The sequence below is a fragment of the Salmo salar genome, chromosome 15 (genome assembly GCF_965601325.2).
Source record: "Salmo salar chromosome 15, fSalSal1, whole genome shotgun sequence".
NCBI lineage: Eukaryota > Metazoa > Chordata > Actinopteri > Salmoniformes > Salmonidae > Salmo > Salmo salar.
In genome coordinates, this window is record NC_138305.1 from 42,649,009 (window position 1) to 42,666,352 (window position 17,344).

The following is a 17,344-nucleotide window of genomic DNA, read 5'->3' on the forward strand; positions in this document are numbered from 1 at the left end:
GATGCCATGAACATGACACGGGGACGAAGCCCAAAACAAAGACGTATATAAAATACACAGGGATGTAACCCAAACAAACACGTACAGTGGGGGAAAAAGGTATTTGATCCCCTGCTGAGTTTGTACATTCGCCCACTGATAAAGAATGGATCAGTCTATAATTTTAATGGTAGGTTTATTTGAACAGTGAGAGACAGAATAAGAACAAAAATATCCAGAAAACCGCATGTCAAAAATGTTATAAATTGATTTGCATTTTAATGAGGGAAATAAGTATTTGACCCCCTCAATCAGAAAGATTGAGCTGAGATTAGGAGCACACTCTTAAAGGGAGTGCTCCTAACCGCAGCTTGTTACCTGTAAAAAAGACACCTGTCCACAGAAGCAATCAATCAATCAGATGCCAAACTCTCCACCATGGCCAAGACCAAAGAGCTCTCCAAGGATGTCAGGGACAAGATTGTAGACCTACACAAGGCTGGAATGGGCTACAAGACCATCGCCAAGCAGCTTGGTGAGAAGGTGACAACATTTGGTGCGATTATTCGCAAATGGAAGAAACGCAAAAGAACTCAATATCCCTCGGCCTGGGGCTCCATGCAAGATCTCACCTCGTGGGGTTGCAATGATCATGAGAACGGTGAAGAATCAGCCCAAAACTACACGGGAGGATCTTGTCAATGATCTCAAGGTAGCTGGGACCATAGTCACCAAGAAAACAATTGGTAACACACTACGCCGTGAAGGACAGAAATACTGCAGCGCCCGCAAGGTCCCCCTGCTCAAGAATACATATACATGCCCGTCTGAAGTTTGCCAATGAACATCTGAATGATTCAGAGGACAACTGGTGAAAGTGTTGTGGTCAGATGAGACCAAAATGGAGCTCCTTGGCATCAACTCAACTCGCCGTGTTCGGAGGAGGAGGAATGCTGCCTATGACCCCAAGAACACCATCTCCACCGTCAAACATGGAGGTGGAAACATTATGCTTTGGGGGTGTTTTTCTGCTAAGGGGACAGGACAACTTCACCGCATCAAAGGGACGATGGACGGGGCCATGTACCATCAAATCTTGGGTGAGAACCTCCTTCCCTCAGCCAGGGCATTGAAAATGGGTCGTGGATGGGTATTCCAGCATGACAATGACCCGAACACACAGCTAAGGCAACAAAGGAGTGGCTCAAGAAGAAGCACATTAAGGTCCTGGAGTGGCCTAGCCAGTCTCCAGACCTTAATCCCATAGAAAATCTGTGGAGGGAGCTGAAGGTTCGAGTTGCCAAACATCAGCCTCGAAACCTTAATGACTTGGAGAAGATCTGCAAAGAGGAGTGGGACAAAATCCCTCCTGAGATGTGTGCAAACCTGGTGGCCAACTACAAGAAACGTCTGACATCTGTGATTGCCAACAAGGGTTTTGCCAACAAGTACTAAGTCATGTTTTGCAGAGGGGTCAAATACTTATTTCCCTCATTAAAATGCAAATAATTAAATAATATTTTTGACGTGTTTTTCTGGATTATTTTGTTGTTATTCTGTCTCTCACTGTTCAAATAAACGTACCATTAAAATGATAAACTGATCATTTCTTTGTAAGTGGGCAAACGTACAAAATCAGCAGGGGATAAAATACTTTTTTCCCTCACTGTATATAAAATACACAGGGATGTAACCCAAACAAACATGTTTATAAAATACACTGGGATGTAACCCAAACAAAAGAGTGAGGTTTAAACCTCTAACATTACAAGGGATGAGACCCGAAATAACAAGTGCACAATAGCCGAAACAACAAAGCACAGTTACTCACAAGACCAACGGACATGGGAACAGAGGGCACAGAGGGAATGGGAACCCGGTGTGCGTAATGAGACAGAACAGTCCGGGGTTGGTGGTAATGAATCCGGTTCAGTGACGCCTAGAAAGCCGGTGACGTAGACCTCCGGAGCTGGTGCACGGAATGAGCAGCAGTACCGGGGGAATCTGTGACTACTCAGCAATAGCTAATGGGATCAGATGTGATGGCTCGGTCAAGCAAGGCCACTGACAATATCAACCCCACTACTTGTGTAACTATACTGAACAATAATATAAATGCAACATGCAACAATTTCAATGATTTTACTGAGTTACAGTTCATATAAGGAAATCAGTCAATTGAAATAAATCCATTAGGCCCTAATCTATGGATTTCACATGACTGGGCAGGGGCACAGCCATGGGTGGGCATAGGCCCACGCACTGGGGAGCCAGGCCCAGCCAATCAGAATGAGTTTTTCCCCACAAAAGGGCTTTATTACAGACAGAAATACTCCTCAGTTTCATCAGCTGTCTGGGTGGCTGGTCTCAAAGGATCCCGCAGGTAACGAAGACTCATGTGGAGGTCCTGGGCTGGTGTGGTTACGTGTCATCTGTAGTTGTGAAGCCGGTTGTACGTACTGTCAAATTCTCAAAACCACGTTGGAGGTGGTTTATGGTAGAGAAATTAACATTCAATTCTCTGGCAACAGCTCTGGTGGACATTCCTGATGTCAGCATGCCAACTGTACGCTCCCTCAAAACTTGAGACATCTGTGGCATTGTGTGACAAAATTGCACATTTTAGAGTGGCCTTTTATTGTCCCCAGCACAAGGTGCACCTGTGTAATGATCATGCTGTTTAATCAGCTTCTTGATATGCCACACATGTCAGTTGGATGGGTTATATTGGCAAAGCAGAAATGCTCACTAACAGGGATGTAAACAAATTTGTGAACAACAGAGAAATAAGCTTTTTGTGCGTATGAACATTTCTGGGAACTTTTATTTCAGCTCATGAAACATGGGACCAACACTTTACATGTTGTGTTTATATTTTGGTTCAGTATAACATTTAAGAAGGTGGAAACAAATCAATCAAATCTCCCTAGGAACAACAGTTTTACTTTTCAAACTCAAACCAGAGAGGCTGACCCATTCTGCTATAAAGAAACAGGATCAGCCACTTGCATAAAGGTAACGTATCAAGATGCGTTTTACACATTACAATCCTATCATCCAAACTTGCTTAAGCATCTCTTTTGTTCTAGTTGGTGAAGGTCAGACTGCTCAATGTCAGTCAGACAGTCCCCAGTGAGTTGGTGTGATGTTGATATTAATGGATTAAGGTTGGAGGTGGGTGACGAAAGGAGGTAAGATGAGGAGTTAATGGATACTAACTTCCTGCAGATGAAACAGCAGCCTCATTAATGAGGAAGATATATTGATTAGCCATCTGCCAGACTGTCTCACAACACTGGCACATACAATACCTAACCCAACCACTGCAGGATGTCATCCCTCTGGTATTCCTTCACTTTTACAAAGATTTTCAGGAGCATATTGTATTTCTAATTTGTCCTCTGTGTCCAAGGTGTGTGTCTGAGGCTCTTCTGATCTCCCTGTTCAAATGATTTAATATGTTCTTGCCGCAATAATCTTGGCACTGTTACAGTAATAATGTCAAGTGAAATACATGTGCTCATAATAATACAGATTTGAGAAAAAGTGCCATCCTTTGGAGAAATTCAGTTTGACCTATAATACTTTTACAATAAAATAAGCTATACTTATTAAAATTAGGAGAGGTAAAACAACTGAATAATATGCATCCTTATTGAAATGTAGAATATATTGCATCATTTACATAATTCCATAGTGTACATACTGCTAATTAAGGACTTATTAGCCATAGTGGTAGTTTATCTCAGCAGGTTTTGGCAGTCTGAACAGCTTACAGTTGCTTTGTGTCAAATGCACATGTCTGGGATCTCTCACATGAAGTGGTCTTTGTTTATTGTTAGTGGATTTAACAGAGTCTGTTTGGTTTTTGTCCTCAGCTTATTCCTCGTGGCTGTTTGGAGTTATTCCTCAGGGTTTGTCTTTTCATTTGGAGCATTTTTTATGGTAAGTCTGTTCTACGTTTTGTATTATCATTTCTCAACTGCTTGGGAAAATTGTCTTTAAAAAATGTTTTATGACGTAGGCCTACATAACTAAATTACTCTTTCCCAAACACAGTCTTTTTGTTTTTTTCCTTAGCACTACAAAACTTATTGAAATGATCAAAGCTTGATGAGTTGATTATTTGAATATGTTGTGTAGTGCTCGGGCAAAAAAGACTTGCACCCAGCAGAGGCCCCAGGAACGAGTTTGGGAAACCATGCTCTAAGTAGCTCCTAACCTAATCTAACTGGCTTGCTACATTCCTCTCCTATTCCCTCTCAGGGCATCCCTAGCTGTTAAAAAAACATTTCAGGTTCCTAATGTACTCCAACGTGCCTCTGAAACCTGTGGTACTAGATCTGCGGGTTCCATGGGAATGAGCAGCAGTGAAAGGTTGCCTGCACACTGTTACATAAACAGACTAGAGATATTTCACAGGCTTGTTTTTTGCAATGGTGCTGCAGGAGCAGAGAGGGGAGCTGAGTGGAGAATCCTGACTGATAGATAACTCCTGTCAGAACAGCTGGATGCCTGTGGTATGAACTCATGCAGGCTAACGTGACTGACAACACCTCCAAGCTAGTACACTTCACCTAAACTCACCTTGTCTCCGAGTTTGAAAACAACATGCATTAGATTCAATATTTTTGAAACTCACTTCTACTGTAAAGGTTGGGATTCAATCTTACACTTTAGATACATTGATACATTCATAACTCTCTCACTGAGATGTATTCAACTGTGTATGAGAACGTTGTTGATGCAAAAAGTTGGGCAACACAACACCGCTGTTGCACTGACAGGCCGGACACGAACACACTGAACATAATATAACTGCTGACTAAGGAACACTTACTGTGTAGAAAGACACTACTACCAACTTTCAGCTTCCTCTGAGTTTCACACGGAACTTCCCAAAACTGCACCCAAATGGTCTTATCTTAGAGTAAGAGGGGGAAGAGAGGGGCGTAGAGATCTATTGCAGAAGTTTAGTTGGCCTCTGGTTCAACTTGAAGGTGGAGCTCAAAGCTTCCGGGATGACCATGAGGAGATTGTGGAAGCTGGAGTAGAGACCATGGGCCTGTCCAGACACTTCAGAAAATGTAGACGGACAATATTGATCTATACGGTTACAGACAGAGGGTCAGACAAAACACCCCATCAAGATGGTGATTAACAGGCAACCTAAACCCATGGTTTAAGAAGCGCACTTTGACTAAGTCTAATGGTGAACACAGGCAGATTTACTAGTGGCCTGGAGGAAGCAGGCTTCTTGTTCAGACATGAAGCTATAACTTGATTGTTTTCCCGCTGCATGCTTCACTGTCAAAAGATTGTATGATATTGTTTTTTCTTTATAACGTGTGTTAAAAGGTTCAAGATCTTTTGACTCCTTTGATGTTTTGAATTCTTCCTCAAAAGTAGGCCAACTTCACAAAGCGAAGTGTGACATGAGTTATACACGTTGCTCATTGCACGTCTTGTATTCAAAATGTAACTTTGCTGTGTTTGGTGAAAGTGATTGGCTGATCAAGTTCCTGTGTTGAGTTTCATGTCAAATCATTCTGAACCCTTTACCACTTCCTCACTCTGCTCCTGCATTGTGTGCTGAAGTGCTCATGAAGAAGAACGTGTGTAAGTGATCATTTTTTCTAATGCCATATTATTCTCTTTACCTGTTTTCTTTTCTCATATTTGTTCATGTCGGTGTATAGTTGCTCACAATCAAAATAAATACATTGAAATCTGGTTGTGTGATTTGAACCGATGGAAATATGTGAAGTCGAGGATACAACCAAAATAGATGTCTTTGGATTACTTAAAACAGAATTGCACATGTTTTTTAAAATCTGGATTCCATTCTAGAGGCCATTTGGATCTTGTTGATATATTCTCAAGTTCTATTAGCTCTCTGCCATCCATTGCACTATTCAGAGAAACTATTTCTGGCAGAAATGTGTTAAAGTTGAGGCATGTAAACAGCTAATGCTCCGTAAACATGTAGTGGTCATGCTAGTGTACCAGTGTAATGGTATGTTAGTGTAACACGTGGTCTGGCCAGGGTTTTCTGTTGACGTGTGTGTGCTGTGGGCTGTGGGCTGTGACAGTGAGCTCAGAGTGCAGGTTGGCTGTAGTAGCAGTGTGTCCAGGCCAAGTCATTGGTTTCCTGGCTGAGAAACAGGAAGTGGGCGCAGGTAGCAGTCTGCAGTGAGCTGATAACATGCACAAAAACACTGATTCTGACACTCCTCCATTTGCCCAAAGTCCCTCTTGATTGATATTGCTACAACGATGTGGAGATTCTACATGTAATCCACCTCTGCTGATCCAATATCTGAGGTAGACGGAGAGAAAACAACAACAAAACAGCGGGTCACTGCTGTCCTCAGTGGAACACAGAGATATTCTTTGAGATGAAATGTTATGTACTGGATAGCGACTGTGTTCATTACTCTAATAAGGGCTGGGTGCCAGACTTCAGCTTTGATACCAAAACATGTGTTCTTGGCTTTGAAAAATGAGGCCTTCTTTGAACAGTTTTGTAGTAATGCATTCCATTATTAGCTAGTTGTATTGGAATTCCCCCTGACTTAGCCACATTCCAGATGTGGTTTTGTAATGGGCTGAGTTACAAGCCACTTCATATTAAATGTTTACTTAAGTTCTATTTGCTGCTCATAAAAGGTGCATCTGAAAATAACCAGACATGAGTTTAATCACACTTAAATGTGTGCTGATAGCAGCCCAAGGATTGTTTGGTAAATGTGAAGTGTTCTTTGTTCTGTGCTGAAGAGTGTTGTCCACTGTTCAGAGAGGGAGTGGGCCATGGTGTTTTACTGAAAGAACCACTGTTGTCGTGGAGACGGTATGTTGTGTCTTGCAGTGCCAGGGTTCCATACAGAACTACATGTCTGCTCTGTGTCTAGAGACATATGCACAACTTAGTTCCTCTTATACGCAGGTGTTTTTTTCAGGCCTCACCCAAACATTTTCCAAAATCACCAGAAAACAGTTACAATTGTGCTCGCTTTAACAGTAGAATGATTATTAGAAGTGGTGATTGACAAATCGAATCCTAGTTATTTTTGGAGTGCTGCCAAAGTACTAACTTGTCAAGTATGTACTGAACGGGAGAGTGTTCTCAATAACTCATGTTGATGATGGAAATGGATGATTATGTAATACGCTGTTGCAATACCATTCATGTTCTATCCTGTTGGGAGACCCAGTTTTGTGTTTGGTTCATTGTACAGTTTGCCATCTGGAACTTCTTGTTCCTGCAAATTCTGTCATCTTTTTTTACACTTCTCTTTATATCATTATTGTGGATTTGGATCTGATTTAGACCCCATTTCTAATATTTACTGTGTTGTATAACACTGCAAACCTTGGGGGATGAAGTTCCTTAACAAAACACTATCTTTGTCTTACATCAGGGACACTAACATCATACTAGCCACATGTTTTATGCGTTAACAGGGGGAGTGTGCAACCATCATGTGCTCTCACTTTGTGGTAGTAAGTCTTCAATTACATGACACTTTACTGAAAAACACATTTAATGATTCAGAACACACACTTCCCCATGAGTCCCATGTCTTTTGGCAGCTCTGTTTAACTCTTCTATTGAGATAATTGCATTTTTATGCAGACACACAAAGGATGGCATTTGTTTAATTGAGAGGGTGTGGGTAATTGAACCAGGACAATACTGTACACAAATAATTCTGCAAGGGGGCTGTTCCCCTTGGCCTGAAACAGTCTCATTCTGCATGACTGCCATTGTAGCAATGGCACTGATGTGCATCGGTCCTCCTGTGTCATATCTGGTCAATCTGACAGTCTGGTAGTGATGCAAAAGTGCAGCTCATGTTGAAATATTACACAAGCTTTGTCTGTGATGCTTCAGATGGTTATTGTCATTGGTGTGGTCCTTCCAACTATTCTTCACTAGGTTTAAACCTGTTAATGGCCAGGGAATGATCTCTGTCATATTGAGATCTTACTGTGTAATGAACAATAACGCATTTATTTATCATAATTTGTCCATTTGTTGACACCATTGTATGATGCTAAGGAAGCTCCTCTGTTCTAACTTAAAGCTGCAATGTGTAACTTTTTGGGTGACCAGACCTTAGTGTTATAGATCTGTCATTCTTATTGAAAGCAAGAAGCGGTATATCTGTTCTGTGTGCGCTATTTCTATGCATCCAGGTCTTAAGTTTTGTTTTTGTACACCAGCTTCAAACAGATGAAAATACAATGTTTTTGGTTATGGAAAATATATTTCACAGAGGTTTAGATGCTACAATGATTCTTTACACTATAGTTGCTTGTTTTGTACCATAAACTGAAATTAGACAAACTATTATAATTTTAGCAACCAGGAAATGGCGGAGCAATTTCTGCATAGTGCATCAAATCGAATCAAGCTTTATTTATACAGCACATTTCAGACATGGAATAAACAAAAACAAATAAATAAAATAAAAAAATGGAAATAGTTACTACACAACAAAAATAAGAGGATAAAAACAAAATAATAACAAAAACTGAACAAAGCTTAGCAAAGCTAAAAAGGTGTGTATTAAGATCTCTTTCTAATATGTCCACAGTTTCAGCCCCCCTCAGGTTCTCTGGCAGGCTATTCCAGAGGCTGGGGGCATAATAACTGAAGGCTGCCTCTTCATGCCTCTTGGTCCTAGGCTTTGGGATAGTTAAAAGGCCAGTGCCAGAGGACCTGAGGGACCTACTGGGTACATAACTTAAAAGCATGTCTGACATGTATTGGGGTGCACAATCGTGGATTGATTTAAAAACCAATAGAATAATCTTTAAATTAATTCTAAAACTCACAGGCAGCCAGTGCAGTGACCTTAAAAGCGGTGTAATGTGTGCTATCCATCTGGTCTTGGTCAGGACCTGGGCTAGGATGATGATGTAGGATGAGTCTCTTTGTATCAGCCTGAGAGAGAAACAGACGCACCTTGGCAATGTTCCTCAGGTGGTAAAAAGCTATTTGGTCACATTCCTAATGTGTGATTCGAAATTTAGTTCAGAATCTAAAATAACAGCTAGATTTTTTACTTGGCGTTTTATCTTTATTGCCCGTGAATTAAAATGTGCGACAAGATTCTCTCTCTGTGCTTTGGATCCAATAATAAGTATCTCGTCTTGATTTAGCTGGAGAAAGTTGAGCCATCCAAGTATTTAAATCCAATTTGTAAGTCGCTCTGGATAAGAGCGTCTGCTAAATGACTTAAATGTAAATGTAAATGTAAATCACTAATACAGACTAATAATTTATCCGTGGAGCTAAAATCCTCTGGTGACACAGAAATGCAAAGTTGTGTATCGTCTGTGTAGCAGTGAAAACCAATGCTGTGCTTGCTGAAAACACTGTCAAGGGGTAACATGTATAAACTGAACTGGTTAAATAGGTCCTAAACCAATTTAGAACTGGACCGGAAGGACATCATGGTCAACAGTGTCAATGCAGCACTTAAATCCAAGAGTTGGACAGGACAGAGAGCTGTTTGGCATCTGTGTTGGCTCTAAGATCATTTACCACTGTAACTAAGTCTGTCTCTGTGCTGTGGTGGGCACAAAAACCAGATAGGCTTTTTTTTTAAATACAGTTGACACTTAAAAAATGATTCTGCTGTTTGAAAACCAATTTCTCCAGAATTTTGCTTAAGAATTTAAATTTAGAGATTGGCCCAAATTTGCTAAGAGCTGAATAATCTAGATGACTTTTCTTCAGAAGGGGTTTCACCATAGCAGTTTTTAGTGGTCAGGAAAGTGCCTGTGAACAGGGAGTTATAAACAATAGCTTGCACTTCTTTAGATATGCAATTAAAAACTGTTTTGAAGAAGGTGGTGGCGATAGGATCGAGAAGGCAGGTAGAAGGCTTAAATTGTGGTATCACTTTCCTGAGCATGTTTGTATCAACCAGGGAAAATAAATCCATAGTGCCTTTGAGTGATAGGCTAGGGCACAAATCATCAAACTTCTCATCAGGTCTTGGTTGACTGATACCCAGCCTAATGTTGGTTATCTTATCTCTGAAATATACCGCAAACTCATCACATTTAGATGTGGAGGAAAGTTCACATAGGTTTGAGGGGGTAGGATTTATCAGGCCATCAATGGTAGAGAAGAGCACACTCTAATTATTCTGATTAACAGTGATCATGTTAGAGAAATGAGCCCATCTGGCATTTCTAATTGCCTTGTTATATATGCCAAGTTGCTCTTTCAGAATATCATAATGGACCTGTAACTTTGACTTTCTCTACTTCTGCTCTGCCTTTCTGCAATTTCTCTTTAATTGATTCATTTCCTCACTCATCCATCTGTTTGGATGCAGCCTTTTTCAACTTTACTGGCACCATGGCATCAATGGTTACCCTTAATTTGCTATTAAAGTTATCAACTAAATCATCACAAGAGGAAGGCAGAATAGGTGATGGAGTATTGTTCATACACACAATGAAATCTGTAGCAACTTCAGAGTTAAGATAGCATTTCTTAATAATGTGTTCAGTATTACCCTGTGCTATGGGCAACAAGGTAGCAGTGGTGGAAAAAGTACCCAATTGTCATACTTGAGTAAAAGTAAAGATACCTTAATAGAAAATTACTCAAGTAAAAGTGAAAGTCACCCAGTAAAATACTACTTGAGTAAAATTATAAAAGTATTTGGTTTTAAATATACTTTCACTTTAAATATCAAAAGTACATTTCATTTCATTTCAATTAAAAGTAAAAAATGTAAATTCCTTACATAAAGTAAACCATTTTCAGTTTTTTTAGCCAGGGGCACACTCCAACACTTAGACATCATTTACATATAGCCAGGGGTACACTCCAACACTCAGACATAATTTACATATAGCCAGGGGCACACGCCAACACTCAGACGTCATTTACATATAGCCAGGGGGACACTCCAACACTCAGACATCATTTACATATAGCCAGGGGGACACTCAGACATCATTTACATATAGCCAGGGGTACACTCCAACACTCAGACATCATTTACATATAGCCAGGGGCACACTCCAACACTCAGACATCATTTACATATAGCCAGGGGGACAGTCCAACACTCAGACGTCATTTACAAACGAAGCATGTGTGTTTAGTGAGTCCACCAGGTCAGAGGCAGTAGGGATGACCAGGGATGTTCTCTTGATAAGCATTCAAAATGTAATGAGTACTTTTGGTTGTAAGGGAAAATGTATGGCATAAAAGAACATTATTCTCTTTAGGAATGTAGTGAAGTAAAAATAAAAGTTGTCAAAACTATAAATAGTATAGTAAAATACAGATATCCCCAAAACTGCTTAAGTAGTACTTTAAAGTATTTTTACTTAAGTACTTTACACCACTGCAAGGTAGTACAAAATACACAGTGTTGATCAGATAAAGCAACATCAACAATAGAGGATATGTCAATAGAAAGCCCCTTGCTAATAACTAGGTCCAGAGTATGGCCACGGTTATAGGTGGGCTTAGTAACATGTTGGATAAAGCCCATAGACCTAAAAATATTCATACATTCAATGGCCTTGGAGACTGTCTGTTTGTCAACATGAATATTAAAATGGCCTAACACAATGATTTTATCATAGTTCTCAGTAAAGTGGGTGTCACGTCCTGACCAGTAATAGGGGTTATTTGTTATTGTAGTTTGGTCAGGACGTGGCAGAGGGTATTTGTTTTATGTGGTTCGGGGTGGTGGTTTGTTTAGTAGGGTATTTGATTTATGTATTCCGGGGGGTTTTGGGCACTGTTCTATGTTAGTGTATTTCTATGTTCTGTCTAGTCTTTTGTATTTCTATGTTTTGTTAATTGGGGTTGGACTCTCAATTGGAGGCAGGTGTTTTCTAGTTGCCTCTGATTGAGAGTCCTATATATAGGTATGTGTTTGTTGAGTACTTTGTGGGAGGTTATGCTGTGTATAGCTTTGTGCCTTACCAGCCTGTGATTAGTCGTTGTGTTTTCTTTGTGTACGTTTTGGTTCTCCTTCTTGTCCGTTTATAATAAAGAAGATGAGTGCAAATTTCCCCGCTGCATTTTGGTCTAAATCCGACTACAACCGTTACAGTGGGGCTGTCCTTTGGTGGCCTATATAGGGGTTATAGCCAGCACTGGTGGCTGACCTTTAAACAGTATAGCATGATACATTTTGATGACAAGGTTTGTAATAGATTTGAGGTAGATTACTGAGGTTTATTTATCTTACAAGGGAGGAACAAAGCTGGACAGTGAAGTACATTTTAGTCATTTAGCAGATGCTCTTATCCAGAGTGACTTACAGTAGTGAATGCATAAATTTCATACAATTTCATACATTTTTTTCTGTGCTGGCCCCCCGTGGGAATCGAACCCACAACCCTGGCGTTGCAAACACCATGCTCTACCAACTGAGCTACAGGGAAGGCAGTGTTTCATGGTATACTGATACCATGGTAATATCACGGTGCCAAAACGTCATGATACTTATAGTACCAACATTTTAGAAACCGTAGTCCCATTTCCCATGATACTACCGACTTTTTCAGCCCTACCGATCTAAAGAACCTGCTGGCTTCTGTTATAATAAAATGTTTAGAAAGTCAGTTTGGTTTATACATTCAGTTGAATTTAATCAACAGCTACGAGTTTCTTGTATGCACAGGTCCAATAATATCTACTTCATTTTCATGGCATATCATCTGTGGCAGCTGTAATCATCCAGCCACATCGCCTACCAGCCCCCAATCCCCTGCTTCTCCGTCCGCTCTTCATGCGCATATATTCCTCCATCAGTTTTTAAAATAGAATTTAGCCGTGATGGCAAACAGGGATGAAGACCCTGATGAGTTTTCTGTTGTTAGAGTTCTGCATTTGTTACATTGGAGCATTCCATCACCTGTTATAACCAATGATGGGTTTATATAGTGGTTATAACCAAGAGCACAGGCCAGTCTGAGTAGACCTTCCAGAGAGAGAAAATGGTTGCAGCATTACAGCAAGGAAATGTATTTTCTCTACCCATATTACCCGAGATTATTTCTTTCTTTCTAAAGGGATTCGCAAGCATTTTATATCATTTCACAAACCATGTCAACGGACGTTTTAATCTAATCCCGGGTCGTGGGGCGAACAGGATGCTAGGCCACAGATTTATTTTCCCGCTGGTATCGTGATACTACTCGGTATCTTGATACCTGACCTGGTATCATATCGTTAGTACATTTTTGGCCTCGTGACAACACTACAGTGAAGCACATAACTAGCTAGAAATTAAACAGAGCAAAGCAAGGTCTAATATTTCATGGACAGACTGCAGAACCTAATCAAGCATCTGACCAATTACGCAAGACTTTAGTTCTGGGTTAACCAACATTAGACAAGGTCTAAAATAATATTCTCTTCCAGCAAAAACAAACACACTGTTTTCAGCTTAATGTTAGCCTACAAGGTGCCCTTTATCATTTCAGGATGTGAGTAGAAAAGTATCAATAGCTACATAGAATGCAGCAGGAATGTGTAGGCTTACATTAGGAATGTTACATTAGGAATGTTACATTAGGAATGTTACATTAGGAATGATTCAGAGAAGTTGGGTTAAATGTGGAAGACATACAATTCGGTTGAATGCATTCAGCTGTGCAACTGACTAGGTATCCCCTTTCCCTTAACCCTGCTTTTGGTAACTGGCATCAAAATAGGCGACTAGAGCTCATCACACTTTCTTGACTGCTGTTGTTGTCTAACAGCTTTAACCAGGTGCTTTTCACAGGGCTCCAAACACAACTGTGAATATACAACTCTACTGAGTCTTCATGTGAAAAGCCAGCTGATTAGAGGTGTGAATACTTTAGTTAGAGAAGATTCCACATCACTGAGGCTTTTAGGGTAACCTTGGTAACCTATTCATGGGAGTACTGTCTTGGTGTGACACTTGTATTATTGTTTATTAGATATTACACATTAGTTACACATACAGTGCCTTCAGAAAGCATTCACACCCCTTGACTTTTTACACATTTTGTTGTGTTACAGCCTGAATATAAAATGTATTACATTTCGATTTTTTGTCACTGGCCTACACACAATACCCCATAATGTCAAAGTGGAATTATGTTTTAACACATTTTTACAAATTACATAAAAAATATAAACTTGAAATGTATTGAGTCAATAAGTATTCAACCCCTTTGTTATTGCAAGCCTAAATAAGTTCAGGAGTAAAATAATTCTTAACAAGCCACATAATAAGTTGCATGGACTCACTCTGTGCGCAATAATAGTGTTAAACAGGATTTTTGAATGACTACTTCATCTCTGTACCCCACACATACAATTATCTGTAAGGTCCCTCAGTCGAGCAGTGAATTTCAGACACAGTTTCAACCACTAAGACCACGGAGATGTTCCAATGTCTCGCAAAGAATGGCACCTATTGGTAGCTGGGTAAAAAAAAAAGCTGACATTGAATACCCCTTTGAGCATGGTGAAGTTATTAATTACACTTTGGATGGTGTATCCAAAGTTAACATTAGAGCATGGTGAAGTTATTAATTACACTTTGGATGGTGTATCCAAAGTTAACATTAGAGCATGATGAAGTTATTAATTACACTTTGGATGGTGTATCCAAAGTTAACATTAGAGCATGATGAAGTTATTAATTACACTTTGGATGGTGTATCCAAAGTTAACATTAGAGCATGGTGAAGTTATTAATTACACTTTGGATGGTGTATCCTAAGTTAACATTAGAGCATGGTGAAGTTATTAATTACACTTTTTTATGGTGTATCCAAAGTTAATATTAGAGCATGGTGAAGTTATTAATTACACTTTTTATGGTGTATCCAAAGTTAATATTAGAGCATGGTGAAGTTATTAATTACACTTTTTATGGTGTATCCAAAGTTAATATTAGAGCATGGTGAAGTTATTAATTACACTTTTTATGGTGTATCCAAAGTTAATATTAGAGCATGGTGAAGTTATTAATTACACTTTTTATGGTGTATCCAAAGTTGATATTAGAGCATGGTGAAGTTATTAATTACACTTTTTATGGTGTATCCAAAGTTAATATTAGAGCATGGTGAAGTTATTAATTACACTTTTTATGGTGTATCCAAAGTTAATATTAGAGCATGGTGAAGTTATTAATTACACTTTTTATGGTGTATCCAAAGTTGATATTAGAGCATGGTGAAGTTATTAATTACACTTTTTATGGTGTATCCAAAGTTAACATTAGTCTACTACAACTAGCTACATATTGAACTTCCATCCTCTCAGGCCAGAGGCACAATGTATTAATTTATGGTTGTTTCGGAATCGCCGTTATAATCATTGGCCAGTACGGAGAATTAAGTAAAACCACATGTCCAAATCCCTATCTCCATCCATGGCTAATTTAGGAAAGGGATGATTTTTGCTAGCGAGCTAGCCACCGGAAGACAACAACACAACAACCGAAGACGCAACAATTCAAGTATCCGCTGAGATACGTTCAGCCTCTTGCGAATTTAAGGACAATTATGAAAAACAGAGAGATGGAAGTGAAATGATTTTATGTTTTTTATCTTAGTCATTTTTTGGGGGGGAACCCTGGCTTCCCTTGGCAGCCATGAATACACGCCACCTTGATAAATAAAGAATACAGAAGTGACAGCGGGCCAAGAAACGTCACCATTTATGCATGATGCTTACCTATGGGCTGAAACTTTTTCCTTTGACTGCATACAGCAGCTCAAAAACAAAAGGCCAAAAAGCTACATAATGAAACGTTTCTCAGAATGTGAGAGAACTACACGATGCCCGGTTGGCTATGTTTAGGGTCGCCAATGCAGTTCACTCAGCCATTGAGGAATAGCACTCAGCCATTGAGGTATAGCACTCAGCCATTGAGGTATAGCACTCAGCCATTGAGGTACAGCACTCAGCCATTGAGGTATAGCACTCAGCCATTGAGGTATAGCACTCAGCCATTGAGGTATAGCACTCAGCCATTGAGGTATAGCACTCAGCCATTGAGGTATAGCACTCAGCCATTGCCTAGCTGCAGTGGTCTCAGCACTGTTTGGGGGGGAGGAGACTAAACTCAGATTGAGCCTTTCGCCAGGAGCTGTGGCACGCATTCAGTGAGATCACATCCTTGCATGCGTTGCTGTTGCCATCAATTTAATAGTAGTTAGTTCTTCAGTCAACTTTACCCAGATTTTCGATTTATGGAGCTCGTTTTGGGCAGAAGACATGTTATAAATAACCGTTAAGTTTCAGTTTTAAAGCTATGAATGTCCTTTCGCGCAATGTAATCATGACAAGTTCTTGAGGAATTCTCTCCACCTTTTGTGTGATCACGTTTTGCTCTCTACCCTCGGAGTTTCACTGCGATCGGGCGCATACAATCAGTCATAATGTGGGGGAGAAACGAATTTGAGGATGGATTTGATACTTTTAAAACAGGTAAGATCTTATTATTTACATTTTGTGGAAGAATAACGCCCCTGTGTTGATATTTTCATAGCAATAATGTCTGAACAGACTAGAGCCTTGCTCATGCTCATATCGGTGAACGTCTTCACAAGCTTCTAGCTAGCTGATGCTAAACTGATGGATACAGAAGGGTTTCTGCGGATTCAGCTAGCTCTCTAGCTAGCAGTAGTAGCCCTCTCCCGGGGCATCTGGTGTTTCTTGATAATGCTATGATGAAGCCTCGTTGTTAATGCGACATTGTAACGAAATGCCTGAATAGGTGACAATCTATTGTTCATGACAAAATAATGCAGATTGCAGAGAGAGCGGGTTTTTTTTCATCATCGGGGGATTTAGCGTTCTGCTCGTCCTGATAGAGATTTATTTTTCTGGACTGAGATTCGAAAGATGTCTTTCCAAGCTACATTGTAACATTTTGATATAGCTTGCTACATTATGTCGCTAGAATTATATTATGATGAATGGACCACTGCGCGTCCTCTGCTGTTGAGCAATGAGTCAGTGACGGCTATCTGCGTTGTCAGTTATTATAGCTACAGTATGTCATGTGGCCAGATTCATAGTTAGCTATCCTACTAGCTATATCCTCTAAAGCGGGGCAACATATCCCCCCCCCCCCCCCCCCCAAATTGTCTCTTACAACTAATAATAATAACACTACATATACATATATAATAGTAATAACACTACACGTCGTTATTGTGTAATAACAAAAACTACTCAGCCCAAGTTCAAAGCAATTAGCCTACTAACATGTTGTTACTAGGGCCTCCTGAGTGGCGCAGCGGTCTAAGGCACTGGATCTCAGTGCTTGAGGCATCACTACAGACCCGGGTTCGATCCCAGCCGGCCGTGACCGGGAGA

At 40.0% G+C, this 17,344-nt stretch overlaps 1 protein-coding gene across 2 annotated transcripts in view; it reads left to right on the forward strand.

Moving 5' to 3' along the window:
- Positions 1-5,498: 5,498 nt before the first annotated feature.
- LOC106571383 (centrosomal protein of 85 kDa-like) overlaps positions 5,499-17,344 on the forward strand; it is an 83,065-nt gene continuing 71,219 nt past the window's right edge. Inside the window, exon 1 of one of the 2 annotated variants that reach the window (XM_045695691.2) lies at positions 5,499-5,598. In XM_045695691.2, the coding sequence (XP_045551647.1) occupies positions 5,583-5,598 (16 nt within the window). In that variant the 5' untranslated portion in view covers positions 5,499-5,582. Of the gene's footprint in view, positions 5,599-16,099; positions 16,451-17,344 lie in introns of those variants that run through there. The other variant, XM_014144405.3, reaches the window with a different exon arrangement.